We start from the raw sequence: 18,292 nt of genomic DNA on the forward strand, positions 1-18,292 counted from the left end.
TTGTCATGAGGATCAGATTCTGAGTATGTGTACATTTGTTTATGGTTTGTTATACTCTTTGGTGTAATAAACCTCGGTACTGCTGAAAGGGAGCCCCAAGCAGGGCGCAGACTCCCAGCTCTCCTGACTGGCGTTCCTCTTCATTCTTCACATACCACTCCTGCATCCTCTCTCGCTGCTGTGCATTACTCACGGTTCTGTCTCCCCTCTTGGGTATGATGCCTGGGGTTTTCTTTCCTTTACAATGTCCAGCTTTTGACCTATAAATGGGATTCCTCCTAACACTGGTGAGGTGGGGTGGCGAGTCCTAGGAACTGCAGTCCTGGGACCTTGCTCCGCATTCGATCTAGGGCATTCTCTGCTCCCTTTGGCTGATCTTACTCTTCAGACCTTGTGACCCTTGTATTTTCCTCTGATAAGATTCTCTGTAAGCATTGAATCTTTCCCGAAGATTAACATCCTAAGAATACCCGTACCTGCTGTGACCCTAGAAATCCGTTCCTCCCACCATATTAGCCATACAACATAATTGGTAAATGGCCCAGGAATGACCTGACCCTAGGGAGGAAGAGGGCTCAGAGCTCTTGGCTTTCTGCCTTCTGGGCTTGTTTCACACTAAGTGAGAGGCTTCTTGATATATGTACATAGAGTCTTAGCCTGTTCCCAGAAGTCTCTCAGTTTCCTCCAAGTTCAGATTTGGGTCAGAAGCAATGTTATAAGGAATACTCACATTACTAATTACATTTGTTTTATACATCGGAGAGAGAGTAGAGAATTAGCCATTTCAGAAAAGTGAAGAGTTTTTCCCTCTTGACTTTTGGTAGGCTGTTGCTGATGTGGTATGATTGGGGTTTAGTCCCTGCCATAGTTGTCAGCTTTCCATCATTGAGGTTTTACTCCTTTCGATTAATTCATTTTGTTTTGATTTGTTCCCTTTTTAAACACAGATATCCCTTGAAAGGGCTGCTTCATTTTTCCTAGTCTTAAGCATTCCTTAGGAAAAGATCAAAGAAAGGTATGGTCATTTTTGAGAATGTATGTATGAAATTTAGAGAGTTGCCTAGAGTGGATAGGCTGACAGGATAGGGCAGGGTGACAGCTCTGGGAACCTTGAAGAAACCAGAGGGCCAGGTTTGAGCTGGGTGGACCCCAAGGCCTCCTTATCCGATCAGCTCACATATTGCTTCTCTGTGGCCCACCCTGTCATAGTTTTGCTGAGCCTCTCACTGCCTTCCCATTCCCCACCCCTAGAATTAATAAATACTGGCTTTCTATTACTTCTGTTATAACATTTATCACTTTATTTTGTGTTTGTCTATATGCGTATCTCCGTCTCCAAACTTTACTATATTAGAGAACAGGAACTGTATCTTATATCCCTGGCACATAGTTTAGTGCCTGGCATAGCGATTGAATTGATTTAGATATCAAATTGGCCTTCTCACACTTTGGCCCCTGTTATTTCATTCCTGTGAGAACAGTTAGCATAGAGGCTGGAGAAGAAGAAGGTGGACTTGAATTGAGCCTCCTGTCTCTGAGAGTTGCCCTTTTAGCCCATTCTGGCTTCTGGTATCCAACTGGGTTCTGAGCAAAGTGAGTGGTTGATCTTCTGGGCATCCCATTGAGCTCTGTCCCCTGATTTAAAATGTAAATATCCGGATGACTGAGTGGGTTTGGTACCTTTGGGGAACCCACATCCCCAGGAGGTGTTCTTAATTTCAGAGTTCATCCAGGGGCATTGACTGCCAATTTAGAAGAAGGTTTGGAGAGTTTTGTTTGTTTGTGTAATGTGGAAGCTAGGTTCTTTGTTTGGGGCCGGGAGAAGTTGGAAATGACAGCTCTAGTTGGAAATTTCCTATTTGTCCGTAATGTAGGAAGCCAGGCAGCTTTGCCTTCAGTCCTTCAGGAGACCATAGGAAAGGACTCTAAACACATGGCTGTGCCATTCGCCCCCTGTGTGGCTGGCCAGCAGATATTGTAGGCACTGCACTCTCGGAGGGGACACCTGGCAAGATATCCAGGAAGTTAAGCCAAGAATATCTGGAGCATTGATCTGAGGGGCAGAAGCAGATAGGCCTGAAGTTAACCTGGCCTGCACTGAAGCAACAGCAGGAGAGTCAGTTTCATTTTCGTTCCTGAGAAAATGCCTCATCTGGACCATAGTGGGGCTGACCTTGGAAATGTGTTCTGGGCTTCACCAGCACTAGAAAGGAAAAGCTTGCCTCCTACAGCTGTTTCCCCCTTCCGTATACTGTCAGCGTTCCTGAGGAAGGATGGCAAGCCTCTTTTCACCTGAATAAAATATTAGGGATTGAATATTTTGCTCCTCCCTTTTCTTATTTAAAAAAACATGTCACACAACTTCTAGGGGAGAGTAAGACTAACAACATTCTGTTGCTCTAGTGGTGGGATTCCTGGCACTGCTGTAGACCATTAGAAGAGAGTGGGAAAGGTAGGGGCCTGGGGCTGGGATATAAGTCATGGTTCACTCAAATCATAGCATTTGGCTATTGCATATTTCGCTTAGATATTAGTTTCCCTGCTTCTTTGTCTCAGGGACTTGCCATACAAGTAATAACAGCACTGCAGTGCTTTACAGTTCACTAATTACCAGTCTCACATTTTAGCTTTATAATATTCCTACTTTCCCGCTTTACAGATGAGGAAACTAAAGCACAGAGAAGTTAAGTGTTTATTAATTCAAGGTCGCTGGTGAAGCAAGACCCAAACTTAAGTTGCTTAGTAGCACTTGCCCATGGCTTCATGTGGTCATACAGAGAGCTTCAGTAAGTAATCTTTCCCTTGAGACACACTTGAAAGGCTCATTGTCAACTCCAGCCCTTCAAGGGCCAAAGACACTGTTCGTAGCTAATACCAGGTGCCAATACCTTGTACAGTTGGGGAGGAGAGAAAGGGATGGCTTTGGAAATATAGATTTTGTACTTGTGGGAGGAGAGAAGGAAGAATGCGATGAGTCAGTCCTAGAATTGGGGGCTCTGCTGGCTTGGCAGCTGGGCACTAAGCCCGAGACCCAGGATTCTGGTTGTGCACATGGAGCATTCTCTCTCTCTCTCTCTCTTTCTCTCTCTCTCTCTCTCTCTCTCTCTCTCTCTCTCTCTCTCTCTCTCTCTCTCTCTCTCTCTCGTGAGCTGGCCAAATTAGGGGTATGGCTCATCCTGGCCCCTTGAGACATTGAGTAAAGCAATAATTGGGCCTCTCCAGTGCCTCACAGGATGGGTAGAGTTCTGAAATGAGGAATTTCTAGATGAAGTAGAGTTTTTAGATGAACTAGAGAGAAGGGAAGAAATAAAATGGGAATTAATCTAGTTTCTGTCTCTTGGTTCTTGGCCTACTTATTTCCAGTGAAAGGGATCGGCTTCATCTTTCTCCCTAGTCGTATGACTCATCCTTTTGATTCTTCCTAGTCTGGAGGAACAGTGGTTTTAACTTTCAGGCCTGCAGACCATCGATGGTGGCCTTTCCTGAAAATTAATAGCCGTGGGAGCTGTCAGCTTGTGTTCTTCATACACAGTTTCCCTCTTTTAAAGTTACCGTGAGTACTGGGGAAAGAAAAGGAAGCAGGGGTTTAGAAGATTTAGAAATCGAGATCAAATCCATAATAAATCTATAAAATGGGGAAACCATCTCTGGTTGAAGAACATGAAGGGTAGGGTGCCCCACCAGCCCATTTTACCCCACCCCGGGTGGCCCAGCAGAGCCAGAGAATATCGGCAGTGCCATGCATTCCTGGGCTCTCTGCTTTCCCCTTTGTACTTTGCACTCTGCTCTTTGCCTGCACTCGGCACATTCCCAGTGAAAAGGGAATGGATGCCCACCCCACATAAGGTAGTAGTCATCTCCGCCTCTGTAGTACAGGTGCCCGTAGCTTAGGGTGTAGGGGCAAGACTGGTGGCAGGTCTTTACCTTTTTGGAGAACAGCAAAGCACCCGGAAGCCCTCTGTGATATAACCAACTCCCCACCTGTCCCATGCATTGTTCTCTCCAGGCCAGTCAGAGGGCTAGAGCAACCTTTTGTTACTCTGGGAATGGATAGTGTTGGAAAATCACTTCCCCTGATACTCTGAGGAGGCATTAGACCAGATGTGGGCCAGAAAAGTTGAACCCGTGTATTGATTAGGCTGCACCAAGCCCTTGGGGATAATTAAATTGAGTTCAGGATTCTGGCTGAGCCTGAGCCTCCTTCATCCCTGTTTGGCCACCTGCCCCCCTAGATCCAAGCATGCTAAATGCCTCCTGAATCTGAACAGTGAGTATGCCCATACTGTGCCACCTTATTCTAGAATTAGGTATAGAAAACACTTTTTTTTTTTCTCCAAGTTTAAAATACTTGCCATGGTCCTTTCTCCATGTGAAGGGTTGCTGTCACTAAAAAAGGGAAAACACTTCGTGTGGTAAGCACAGGCAGAAGCAAACCTTTGCGTAGCTGAGCCTTCACCAGAACAGCCAACTGGGGGAAAAAATAACATTCAGCGTCTTATCTTCGTCGTTCACTGTGTATGTGAATTGAGTTTCACTGTGTATGTGATTTGAGCTTTGGTGTTAAGCATCTATTTGTTCATTTGTGAGCCAGACCCTAGTGTTGAATTTTGTAAAGTTCCCGATACTTATTGACCTCACCACCGCCTACTTCCCAGGAGTTTGTTTCAATCCTGATGCCTTTGAGTATTTGCCCAGAACATCAGGACTTGGTTTGATTTGACATCAGTATTCTGATGGGAAGCCGAGGAGAGAGACCTGCCTGCCTACAGCTTTTGAGGCCGGCGCTGGGAGGCAGAGGACAGTCTTAGAAGGTAACATTTGTATTCTTGCTTGACAGCTTGATTCAGCTTAAAAGTATCCAGCTGCTTTCTGACATGAGTGTACTATTTTCCCTTTCACTAGCTGCAGAATAAGAGTCAAGCCAGGATCCCAGGGACATGGGCCAGGTTTGGAGACCACGCATGGGACCATTTCAGGCAGCACTATGGGCTAAGCCCAAGGCCTCAGCCAGCAATAATTGCTAGAAATAGACTGAAAAGAGCAGGACAGGGTGTTGCCTTCCAAGACAGTCTGTGTTAAGCATCCTGACCAGAAATAAGAGGAAGAAGTGGAGAATCCCTCAGACCCTGAGGGAGAAAATGAAGCGATTGTTGCAAGAGTCAGAGGAAGAAATCATGGTCACTTTGGGACCCTCCTCCAGTCTTTCCCCAGATAAGGCTAAGGCGGAGACTGGCTGTCACATCAAGAGCAAGTCCCCAAGTCCTGCTGGATCCTTAACAGAGGACAGCTCACTACCCCCTTGCTGTGGGTCAGCAGCCTCAGCCATTGGTGGGGATAACGACGGGGGCCTGGCCCAGCACTGCAGCTTTGGGCAGCAGGCCAGCAGCCCGCTTCCTCTGGGCTCCACTGCCTGTGCTTCAGAGTCTGGCTCTCAGGACTTCTCAACTGCCAGCATTACCACCAGCTGTCAGGAGCCCTCAGAGAAGAACCACGCCAAGCCCCTTTTGGGCAGGGGCCCCAGCCTTGAACAGCGAGAGCCCTTGGGGGATGTAGTCGACTATATAATCAGAGAGCTGCGAGGTATCAGCCACCTCCAAACTGAGATTGCTGAGCTGCAGCAGCACTTGAGCCAAGTCTGGGGTTCAGTGGATGAAGTCTCCAGCTGTGTAGACTCAGTTCTGAGTGAAATAGAAGGCCTGCAGGTGGGCAGCAGCTCCCTGGCCAAGGTGTGTGGGGGAAGAAAGGCCCAGGGACCTCATATGGACAGACCCAGTGAGGAAGCCATTCTGTATTTGTATGGACTTCCTGAGCAAGATGGGGAAAATACCATGGAGCTGGTGCACAGCTTCCTGGCCAAGCACCTCTGTGTTAATGGCATGCAGTGCAACAGGTATATCAAAGAGGCTTACAGGACAGGCAGAGACCAAGCCCCCAGGCCTACTGTTGTAAAGCTTGCCCATCTAGAGCATAGAGACTTCATCTTGCAGAAATCCATCCTGTTGCAGAGTGTAGGGGTCCGGATTGCCACCAGTGAAGAACCAAGTGGGCCACAGTGTTATAAGAATCCCCAAAAAGAGTCTGTGTCATTTTTGCAACAACTTCAGGATCATAATTTGAATTCTTTAAACCCAGACGAACCAGTTCTTCAGATGGAAATAGGAAGCAGAGGACGCATAACAGGAACATATCAAACGAAGGCCCAGAATCAACATGGAGGCCCCTTGACCCCTGAGCAGCAAGGCCTTTGCTTCCCATCCAAGAACAGCTTAGCAAAGCCAAGTGATTTGTCTCAGCCAGGGAATGAAGTTGAAGAAACATCAGGAACAGGCCAAGTCATCGGTGGCAGCTGTGATGAATTGACAGCGAGAGAGGCTTCTCTGTTTGCCCTCCACCAGTTTGAGGAACCTTCTCTAGTGTTAATCTCAAAAGAGGAGGAATCTGGGAAATCCCAGGTTTTCAAACAGTGCAGCCAAGGACCTGAAGCATGTAAAGTAGAAAAAATACAAGACAACTGCATCGATAAAAGTGAGGCCAGCAGCTGCATGTCACTGTCTGGGTTGCTGAAAACAGAGGACAAGCTCCTGGCCTGTGAAGCCGGGCTTGATATTCTGAGCTCAAAGCAGCTAGAGGACCTTTTGACAGACAAGTCCAGAAGGCTTGCAACTCTGAGCTGTGACAGCATGATGGAGGAAATTCTTAGAGGGCCTGAGACTTTCAGTGACATGGTTCATATTGACTTGAATGAAGAGGGGGAACGTGCTGCTCAGGTCCTTAAAGATGTCTTCGAAAAGTCCTCTTGTGGCCTGGGAGGCTCTCAGGAGGACGAAGATGTAGAAATGAAGTTTTACACAAGTAAACTCGGCCGAGCAATTCACCACTTCCGTTCAGCTCTGCAGGGAGTGTTTCAGAAACTGGAGAACAGTGGGTCAATCAGTCCTGAGGACCCGGAAAGCAATGAGAGTGGTTCCCAATCAGAGAACAGTGATAGACTTCTTGGGACCATAAGTTCGGGAGGTGCCCAGGATTTCTCAGGGGAGAGCCCTGGAAGTCAGGAGAGTGAGAGCTTGCTCAGTGTGGTCTCTGGTGGAGTGGGCATCTCCACACAGGGAGACCAAACCTCTCTGGCTTCCAATAACTCACCTCTTGCACATTCATTGCCAGGTTTTGCTCTGGCTCTGGGTCTGGGAAGCGAAACTTGTTCCAGGCCTGAATCTCCCAAGCAGGGCAGACTAAGCCTAGAGCAAGTGTGTGCAGAGACCATCTACCTCAACAAGTGCATCAACAACTTTAAAAATGTTCTAAGAGAGAAAAGATTGAGGCAGAAAAATCTTTTGCATGAACTGGTGCAGAAGGCGAACCATCTCTCAGTGGAAGACATGCACCCAGGTATTCCAAGTCTCTATTTAATGGGGTCACAGCTGGCTGGGTGTGGCCTCCATGTGGCCAGCACCAGACCTAACTTGGTGGTGAGTTTCACAAGGTGAAGGGCGAGGTCCACAGCTTGAATCTAGATTACGTGAGTATAGATTTTAAGCTAATTCTGTGGGAATTGGAGTGAAAGAATTTCTAAAGCAAAGAATTTCTAAAGTTCCTGTCCCTAGGGAGTTCCCTATCTATGTGGGGTTTCCGGGGGAGAGCTTTAGAAAGTACATTTTCAAAAGAGGGAGGAACATCTGGGCAGAAGTCCTTTATAGTTGCAGAACTTTTAGGACATTCCGGTGTAAAGTGGGTGTGGGGTAAGGGGCAGGAATGGGGGACTCACAGCCACTAGAGGGACTAATGCAATCCTACGTTACATTTTAAAATTGTTCTCCAGGGGTTTCTTGCTGAGAGAAGATTGCCATTTCCTTAGCAGCTGATGAGGCCACTCTGGGAATTTCCCTTATCCCAACCTGTCTTTTTCCTAGTACTGGACTTGACAACCCAGAACCTTATTTCCGACTTGGAGCTGTCCAAGAACTGCTTCTAATTCTGGTCCTGCCCAAAAGCCTGAATCTGCCCTCCCCAGACCGTAGTCCAATTCTTCCCTCTCCAGCTCAAGGCTGCTCACCTAGGAACTGGACAATGGAATGGTTTTGACTATAAGAAATGAGAGAACTTTTTTCTAGGCAGCGTGGAAATAGTATGCAGCTTTAAAATTACTTCTCCCAATCAAAATTAAGTTTATCCCAAGAGTATATGCTGTATTCATCCACTTTTAAATGTAAATGGGGTTGTCCTCTCATACATGTAATCTGATTAATCTTTCTAAGGCAAAATTAAAATTATGAAACATAATTGTGTTGACAAAGGTATGAGGGAATCGGCGCTCATACATCGCTCATGGGATGGGAGTGTAAATTGGTATAACCTCCAAAGAAAGCAATTGGCAAAATTGATCAGAATGTATCCCCTCTGAGCCCTGACACCACTTCCAGGTATATTTTCACATGTGGAAGGGACATATGTTCAAGGCTATTTTTGAAGCATTGTTTTTAAAAGCAAAGATTGAAAACAACCTAAATGTTCATTAACAAAGACTGGTTAAATAAGTTATTGGCACGTCCAAATAATGGAATACAGTATCGTGCAGCTATGAAAAGAATGAGGTAGCTCTTTACTGAAATGGAAAGATATCTAAGATAAATTGACATATGAATAAAACAGGGTGCAGAACAGTATGTTTAAGATGCTTACAGTTGTATAAAAAGGAGAGGGAGAGAATACACGTTCAAACCCATAGTATGTTTGTATGTGTATAGAGCATGTGACAAAGATACATAAGAAACGGATACACAATTGCCCATAGGGAAAGGTATTATGTGAAAAACTAATGGGATGAGATTCTTCACTTTATGCTTTAATGCTTTTTAGAATTTAAATCCTATGAATATAATATCGACTTATAAAATTAAATTTTAAAAATGAAAGATTAAATCATGTCACGTTCCTTTCAGATGCACCAGAGCGACTCCTTAGAGCTTATCAGAAAATGTCTAAATCCCTTCACTTGGCATTCAAGACCGCTACAACTGGTCTCTAGTTTGCATGTCCAGGTTTATCTCCCATTGTCCCACTGTACTCCACCCAAAAGGAAACTGCAGTCTCACAAGTTCATCTTAAACTTTGTATTCTCAGCATGTTCACATATACATGCTTTCTTCTAGCCTACGGTGTTGTGTTCACCATACCAGCCTAGCAAAATTTACTCAATTTTTCAGCATACAGTCAAAACATCACCTCCTTCAGGAAGCTTTCTGTAATTCCTCATCTGTAAGGGATTTCTCTCTCTTCGTAACTTTGCAGCCCTTTTTCCTTCTCCCTGGGCATTTAGAAATTATTACATTATAGCAACAATAGAAACAACAGCTATCAAAGCAGTACTTTCTTACTAACTCCCTAAACCTTGGGCAGGAGTTATGTTTGAATGAGCACCCAGGACACTGGGGTCCCACTCTTCAGCTTGCAAAGTTCCCCTTCAGGGCTGACGTCCTGCTGGGCAACACAGGAGGAACTTGTGGTACCTATGGTAAGCAGGTGGTGGCAGCAGCAGTGATGATGAGAAGATGGAGGTTTTCTGAAGCACCAATAAGAAAGCAAGCCAAAGTTCTGGGTCCTAGCCAAGACCCAGTCTGGTCTGTGGACTGCAGGAGGAGTGGTGAAGGGCTCTACAGGCAGTGACTGCGTCCCTTCCGTGCTGGGTATAGGCCTGGCTCCAGCACCAGTCCACAGAGCAAGGGAAGCACACAGGCCAACCTCTGACTCTTGTTATAGAGTCCACAAAAGCAGTCACCCTAACCTGGTAAACTGATTCAGGATAACGGGGGCTGCTGTCACAACAAAACATTTGAGAAATCAGCATTCTTTACTGCTCTGCTTGAGACCTTTCAGGGCCTAAGCCCTGAGATAAGCTACTAGTAGTAGCTTATCATTAATTTGAGTTCTTATTTTTCATCCCTTTTCTTCTTTTTGGGGGGTTATGTACCTGGCACTGTTTTAAGTACTCTCACATGCATCACATAAAAATTCAATTCTTTTATTCCTACCACCCTACCAAAACAGCTTTTGTCAAGGCTGTCAGATGACCACCCCCATGTCGCCAAACTCCTGATCTAGTCCTCTGAATCAGGCAGTCAGCAACGCGAAATACTGATTGCTTTTTATTCTAAGAGTTTTATTGAGTTATAATTTATAAATACAGTGTGTGTGTGTGTGTATATGTATACACACACACACACATACATATATTAAAAATTGACTATTAAAACCCATTAGAAATTGTAGGATTGAGTGGTTTTTAGTATATTCACAGAGTTATGTAATTATCAATTCCAGAACATATCCATCTCTCCAGAAAAAAAACCCTTACCTATTATCAGTCAATCTCCAATCCATTTGTCCCCAGCCTCTGTCAACCACTGATCTATTTTCTGTTTCTATGGGTTTGCCTTTTCTGGACATTGCATATGAATGGATTTATACAAAGGTCATATGTGGCCTTTCATGACTGGCTTCTTCCACTTAGCATAATATTTTCAAGATTCACCCACATTGTAATATGTATCAGTACTTCATTTCCTTTTGTGACTGAGTGAGATTCCATTATATGGGTATACCACATTTTGTTTATACACTCATCAGTTGATGAACATTTTTTTTAAACCACACGGTTGTTATGAATAAAGTTGCTGTGAACATACAAGTTTTTGCATGAACATGGGTATATACCTAGACGTGGGATTGCTGGGTCGTGTGGTAAGGCGGTTTAACATTTTTGAGGAACTGCCAGACTGTTCTCCAACTTCCATTTTACCTTTCCACCAGCCACATCTGAGAGTTCTAATTTCTCCACATCCTTGTCAACACTTTTTAATGTCTGTGTTTTTTATTGTAGCCATCCTAATAGGTGTGAGTGGAATCTTAGTACGGTTTTGATTGAGCATCTTTTCATGTGTTTATTGGCCATTTTTATATTTTCTTTGGAGAAATGCCTATTCAAATCTTTTGTTTAAAATTGAGTTATTTGCCTTTTTGTTGTCGAGTTGTAAGAATTCTTTATATATTCTAGATATAAGTCTCTTATTGGATATATGATTTGTAAATATTTTCCCCCAGTCGGCGGGTTGTCATTTCACTTTCTTGATGGTGTCCTTTGAAGTATAAACATTTTGTTAGAAAAAATTTATTATGGTAAAATATACATAACAGAAAATGTATCATTTTTACCATTTTAAGTTTATTCATATTGCTGTGCAACCATCACCACCATTCAATCTCCAGGACTTTTTCATCTTCCCCACCTGAAACTCTGTACCCGTTAAACTAACTCCCCCTTCTCCCCTCAACCTCTCCCCCTCCACCCGCCCTGGCAATTTGACTGCTTTGTATACCTCACATAAGTGGAATCACACAATATTTGTCCTTTTGTGTCTGGCTTATTTCACTTGTCATAATGTCTTCACAGTTCATCCATGTTGTAGCAAGTGTCAGAATTTCTTTCCTGAATGGTATTCCATTGTATGAATATACACCACATTTTGTTTATCCGTTTATCTTTTGATGGGCACTCGTGTTACTTCTACCTTTTGGCTATTGTGAATAATGCTGCGATGAACGTGGGTGTATAAATATTTGTTTGAGTCCTTGCTTTCATTTATTTTGGATATATATCCAGAAGTGGAATTGCTGGATCATATAGTAATTCTGACTTTTTTGAGGAATTGTCATATCTGCAGTGGCTGTACCATTTTACATTCTCACCAACAGGGCACAAAGTTTCTAATTTCTCTACATCCTTTCCAACATTTGTTACTTCCTGTTTGTTTGTTTTTTTTGTAATAACCATCATAATGAAGTACAATGCAAAAGTTTTCAACTGTATGAAGTTCAGTTTATCTATTTTTCCTTGTGTTGATTGTGCTTTTGGTTTCATAGCTAAGAAACCATTGTCTAAATCAAGGTCACAGAGATTTACTCTTTTTTTCCCCCTGAATGTTTCATAGTGATTACTCTCACGTTTAGGTCTATGATCCATTTTGAGTTAATTTTTGTAGATGGTGTAAGATAGGGGTACAATTTCATTCTTGTGATTGTGGATATCTAGTTATCCCAGCACCATTTGCTGGAAAAGACTGTTCTTTCCCCATTGAAGGGTTTTGGCACCCTTGTCAAAAATCAGCTGACCATAAACGTAAGTTTATTTCTGGACTCCCAATTGTATTCCACTGATCTTATTCTATCCCTATACCTCAATTCCTTCTTTTGGAAACGCTTTCTTCACTTGACTTCCAGAACACTTCTCAGCCTTGGTTTTCCCCCAACATTATTGACCATTCCTTCTCAGTCATCTTTGCTGGTCCCCCCTCATCTTCCCAACCTTGTAGCATCCCATGATTCAATCCCGACTCCTTCTTTTCTATTCATACTCATTTCTTAGGTAATCTCTTCCAATATCATGAGTTTCATAAGCATCCCCAGGTTTATATCTTCGGCCTAGCCATCTTCCATGGACACCGGATTCCACATCTACTTAACATCCCCATTTGGATATAAATAGGCATCACAGATTTGACATGTCCAAAACCAAACTCCTGATCCTTTTCCTGAAGTCGCTGCCAAATCTGCTTTTTTTGTAGTCTACCTTACCAGTGAATGGCAACCCCGTTCTTGCAACTGCTTGGGCTGCTTGAGTCCACATCCATCATTTTTTACTTCTTTTCTCTGACAACCTGCACTCAATTAGTAAATTCTGCCTGCTCTACTTTTAAAAAATATCTGGAATCTTACCACTATCTCGACATCTCCCACTGTCGTTTTTGTCTGAGCCCCCATTTTCTCTTGTCTAGATAATTGCAGTAGTCTCACTGGTCTCCCTGCTTCTCCCCTTATCCTTCTGCAGTCTGTTTTCCCCCACAGCAATCAGAGTAGTCCTTATAAAACATAAGTCAGATCATATCACTTTTCTGTTCAAAACCTTCCAGTGATTTTCTGTCTCAGAATGAAAGCCAGAGTGCTTGTGAGAGCCATATTTGAACCGGCGCTCGCTCTGTTGCAAAGTTGCTGTTCCTCCACGCCAATTATGCTTTCACCTCAGGCTTTGCATTTGCTGTGTGTTCTCTGACTGGAATACTTTTCTTGTAGAACTCTGAAGAGCTTCTGGACTCATTTCCTTCAGGTCTCTGCTTAGATGTCACTTTATCACTGACGCCTCCCTGACAACCTTTTATAAAATTTTAATAGCAACTGTAACATCCTCACATGGCACATTATCTTTTCCCCTTACCTGAATTTTTCAACAGAGTCCCTGTCACATGTGATATGGTATATATAGTTCCAGATCCTGGAACCAGGATGCCTGTTTTGAATTTTGGTTTTGCCACTTGCTATGACTTTAGGCAAGTTTCTTAACCTCTCTGATCTTCAGTTTAATCAACAAAAAGGTTGAGATAATAATAGTATTTATCCAGTAGAGTTATTAGAAATAAATGAGCTTACTCAAAAAAACACTAGATACATTAATCTGTCTCAAGATAAGGGAGTTGGTTTCATTCACTGCTGCGTCACTAGCACGAGAAGAGTGCCTCGTGTGCAGTAGGTTTTCAGTAAGTATTTGCTGAAGAAATGAATCCTTGCAATAACCCTGGAGGTAGCTATTCTTACCACTTTGTACAGATAAGGATATGCAGGCTTAAATAAGTTGGGTGCCTCAAGTCTTTTGACTCCCAAGTACAATGGAGTTAAGGTTGTCTTAACAATGAGGAAGCGTGTCACTTCCTCATGAAGTGGGCTATTTGGAAGAGTGAAACCATTCTTAGGGGTCAGGGATTTTCCTGCAAAGCATGTGTTCCTTAGACATACGCCTATATTATCACTTAAACTGAAAACTAAATCTGACTGGAAAAATCCTAAGGCATGTTAGGAAGTTAGGAAGCACAAAAAGTTTGGTTCCTAACAAAAAGTTTTTTTAACGTTTGTCCAGTGGGTGGGACAAACTAAACAACGAGTAGTTCTTTGGAAGTCTGGAAAATGGTATAGGCTACTGACTAAGAGATGTGTCTTTTCTCTGGTGTGATGGGTAAGAGACATTTTCTTAGAAAAGATGTTGATTTCTAAGTCCTGAAAATTCAGGTTCCTTTTACTACTTACAAATGCTAGGAGATGTGCTAAGCCTTCAGGTTAACGAAGGCAAATACACACACACACACACACACACACACACACACACACACACACACACACACACGAGGTCTGACAATTAAGTTCGTGAACTTGTTGCAACGATGTTGCTAATCTTTTGATATCAGAGGGATTGTTCATCATGAATTTGTACCAGCTGGACAAACAGTTAACCAAGTTTACTATTTGGAAGTGCTGAAAAGGCTGCATGAAAAAGTTAGACGACCTGAACTTTTCGCCAACAATTCATGGCTCTTGCATCACGACAATGCACCAGCTCCCACGGCACTGTCTGTGAGGGAGTTTTTAGCCAGGAAACAAATAACTGTATTGGAACACCCTCCCTACGCACCTGATCTGGCCCCCAGTGACTACTTTCTTTACCCGAAGATAAAGGAAATATTGAAAGGAAGACATTTTGATGACATTCAGGACATCAAAGGTAATACGACGACAGCTCTAATGGCCATTCCAGAAAAAGAGTTCCAAGATTGCTTTGAAGGGTGGACTAAGCGCTGGCGTCGGTGCATAGCTTCCCAAGGGGAGTACTTCGAAGGTGACCGTAGTGATATTCGGCAATGAGGTATGTAGCACTCTTTCTAGGGTGAGTTCACAAACTTAATTGTCTGACCTCGTATATATATAATTGTTGCTCTCAAGAAGTTCACAGTGTATAAAGGGAGATGTTTATACAGACAATTACAGTGAAACAGTACTGGCAACATACAGTCACAGAAGTGTGCATGTAGAATATAGATGCCAGGGTCACATGGTGGAGAGGCACCTAATTCCGCTTTTGAGAGGAAGGCAGATAAGGAAATTTTCACAGAGCTTTCACATTGAGCTAAGTCTTAATTAAGTCTGTGCCCACCCAGTAGATACTAGAGGCCAGGTCATGCACGGATCAAGGACCTTGAGGGCCTTGTCAACAGATTGGATTTTGTTCTTTAGGCATAATGGAGAACTCTGGAAAGAACAGAAGGATACAGTCTAAGTAACTTGGACATGATATGTACAACGTATTTAAGATAGTGGAGGAGGAAAGAAACCTTTCCAATTTGAGTCACAGGGTCAGTTAGTGTTCGTTGCCTAATTTCTTCTTCAAAGGGAGCAGGGTGCTCTGAGGGAGGTAGGGAGTAGATGTACCTGTGGACCTGTGATGTGGTCGCCATTCCAGGAAGTGTCTTTTTCACCTCCCCGTCTTCCTGTAGCCGCTCTGGTGACCCATCAGGTCCTCATAAATAGCTTGAAGAATCAGGAACTTATAAATTAGTTTTTATTGTTGTTCCTTCTCCTTGTTATGTAACATCAGTGAGTCCTTAAAAGGGAGAGAAAAGAAAGTGGAGGAGAGCTGATGGCCCAGGTGGTTGGACTTTCCTTAGAGAAGAAAGGCTGTGGGCTTATTCTATGTGTGGCCTAGAATTCCATGTAGTCTTCACCAAATAGGAGAGGAGTAATCTCTGAACTTTATTCTTCCTCTACTGTGGCTTACTTGGATACTTCTGGAAGTGTCATTTTCCTGTGGAGTATTCTGGATTTGATAGATAATCAGGCCTGGGATTGCAGTCATAGTTTTATCATCCAGACCATGGTGACTTCTGTTAGGGCAGTGGCCAGTTCATGCCCCCAGGTCTACAGCTGGTAAACATCTGGCCCTGGGCTTGACATGGCCTACCTTCACTTAGGCTCTGGGAAAACAGGCCAAGGCTTGCTGGGCAGATGCACGGCCAACCCTGCATTGCAAAATGGAAAGGGCTTTGGGGTCTGAGGACTTATCCCAGATCCAGTGAGCTGCTGTAGCTTCTGAGGAAGGAATGAACTTCACTCTGTACTCAGCCAACTCAGATAGCCTGTTGGAATAGCCCTTGGTAACCAAGCTGGTCTTGTGACCCTGGTAGTTCTGACCCTGCATACAGGCCACTTTGGAAAAGGGAAAAGGGTGACTGGAATCCCCAGATAGACTTTTTCCTTTGGTTTGAGTAGCCAAACCCAGGGTGTTCTAAACTACAAACCAGGGGCCAGCAAATACAGGAGGTAAGGATTCTGGGAGCTGGGCTCTGTGAACTTCCCAGTTGTTCAGAGGACCTCGCTGTCTCCTCCATTTTCCTTGAGGTTTAGCTGGCGTTTTCTTTGGGTTCCCTGCTCTAGGACCGAAACTACTAACCTCTCTGCCCTTTTTTTTCCTGCTCTTTCTCTCCTTGCAGAAGGAAAGCGAGGAGCCCTTCAGGTTGTGCTTCTGGCCCTTTGGGGCCTTTTTGTTGTCTATTGTCCACCCCTCCGTCTTGGGCACGGTGTGTGTGTGCGTGCACGTGTGTGCACACGATCTGGCTCATGTAGATAGTCTGTTTTTCCTGAAAACAGTTTGTGTGCATGCTCCATGCTTACGTGCTCCTGCAGACACCCCTGGAGCACAGTGTGAGAATGTGTGTGCCCGCATGGTGCCCATTCACTGTGGCATGTGTGCGCTTCCACTTGTACTCAGTTTGACGCCCCGGACACTGACTGCCCTCTTCTCCTACTCTGCACAGTGTGTTCATTTTCTCCTTGTTGCTGCAGCCTGGCATATGCTGTCCCCCTCGCTGAGCCCAGCATGCATACACACTGTATTTGAGAGCAGGAGTTGCTGTGGGCACTTTGCTCTTGCCTGAGGCCCTAAGTGTGAATGTGCTTCTTTCTGAGCAGGCTTCCTGGCCCCTTCGTGAGCACACCAGCTTCTGTGGACCTGTGATGTGGTTCCCTCATGCCCTGTGACTGCACAGTATCCTAATGCTCTGTGCCTGCAAGCACTGGTTCTTGAAGACCGTGAGGGTTTGCTTTGCCTGTGATTCGGGCCCTAGAGAACATGGAAGCCTCTCCCAGATGGGTGTGCACACATGCTCTGTAGCCCTCTGTGCAGGCTCTGTGCTCACTGGTGTTTCTCTCGGGCACAGGTCGTATCTGTGAATGTACCTCCTGTGGGTACTTTGTCTAGACCTCCTTCGGTGTCCTGTGTGCATGCTCAATGCTGTGTCTGCAGGCTTCTGCAGACCCACTGGCCCCTCTCAGCACAGGAAATGTGTATGATCTCAGCCAGCGAACCCTAGTTCCCAAAGACTTTTTGTGACTTGGTTTTCCTAAGCCCAGTGATTTCCGGCAAACGTCTAATTCTAGGAAACTGTGACTGTTTCCTAAGGGAAAATAAGTTCTGGTTGGTAGGATCTAGGGACTTAGGGATGGCCTCCCCTCACAAGCAACCTTAGGAGACTTGCTTCAACCACTTCTGGCTGCCTTTGGGGCCTGGCCCTCCCTCTCCCAGTATCATCCCAGAGCAGGAGGCAGATGAGGTGAAATGGAGTCCTGAAGTGCTGTAGGCAGTAGGCAGATAGGCTTGATTAGAGCACAGACAACCTGAGAAAGGTCTTCCCGAGAAGGGTCCTAAATCCAGAGTTCATCTTGAGCCTGTGTTGACCCGGGATAATTCTTACCCACTTTTATATCACTCATTAGCCAGTCCTAATGCTCCCTTTTCTACTCTATCTTGCTTCATTCTGTCTATAACTTCTCCCATCTTTAGTGCTCCCAAAACTTTGCCTCCTGTCTGAAGCCAAACAGTTTACTTCTGCCTCTCTTGTGTTAGAGCTCATTTGCTCTGGGATAGTTAGCTGGAGCTCAGGTCTCAGGTGGCAGGGAGTTGTTGGGAGGTGTGGGGGAACAAGGTGGGGCAGGAAGCCCCAGACCTGCTAGCATTGGGTTCCTTGAGCCTAAAGAGCATTTACCACTGGTTCTCTGGGAAGCCCTGGCAGTTTTGGAACTCTACCTGATGCATTTGCTTTGTGTGTGTGTGTGTGTGTGTGTGTGTGTGTGTGTGTGTAGGATTTAACAGTTGTTTTCAACCTGTTCCTTCCTTGAATTATTTGGTGCCTCAGTGATCAACTGCTCATTAGAGAACTCATAAAATTCACCAGAGGGATAATCCGTGTCTAATCTGCTCGGGTTCTCTGGGTATATGGAGCTTAGGAAATGCAGAGAGTACTCAGTTTCAATGAGTTAGGGCTTCAAGGAACCTAAGCCAAGTCCAAGCACAGGTAAGATAGGAATCTAGAAAGACGGGGTCTGACTCTGAGGCAGCTAAGGGAACTTAGGAACACAGCTGGAAGAA

General features: G+C 44.5%; 1 protein-coding gene across 7 annotated transcripts in view; it reads left to right on the forward strand.

The window, feature by feature from the left end:
- The window catches only part of UNC13B (unc-13 homolog B), a 180,494-nt gene that overhangs the window by 125,429 nt on the left and 36,773 nt on the right, over positions 1–18,292 (forward strand). The window contains exons 2-4 of one of the 7 annotated variants that reach the window (XM_033122888.1): positions 4,656–4,811; positions 4,903–7,386; positions 16,359–16,381. The exons of 5 other annotated variants lie outside the window; for them this stretch is intronic. In XM_033122888.1, coding sequence (XP_032978779.1) covers positions 5,139–7,386; positions 16,359–16,381 — 2,271 coding nt within the window. In that variant the 5' untranslated portion in view covers positions 4,656–4,811; positions 4,903–5,138. Of the gene's footprint in view, positions 1–4,655; positions 4,812–4,902; positions 7,387–16,358; positions 16,382–18,292 lie in introns of those variants that run through there. One more of the 7 variants, XM_033122889.1, reaches the window with a different exon arrangement.

Source organism: Rhinolophus ferrumequinum, chromosome 12, assembly GCF_004115265.2.
Source record: "Rhinolophus ferrumequinum isolate MPI-CBG mRhiFer1 chromosome 12, mRhiFer1_v1.p, whole genome shotgun sequence".
Taxonomy (NCBI): Eukaryota; Metazoa; Chordata; class Mammalia; order Chiroptera; family Rhinolophidae; genus Rhinolophus; species Rhinolophus ferrumequinum.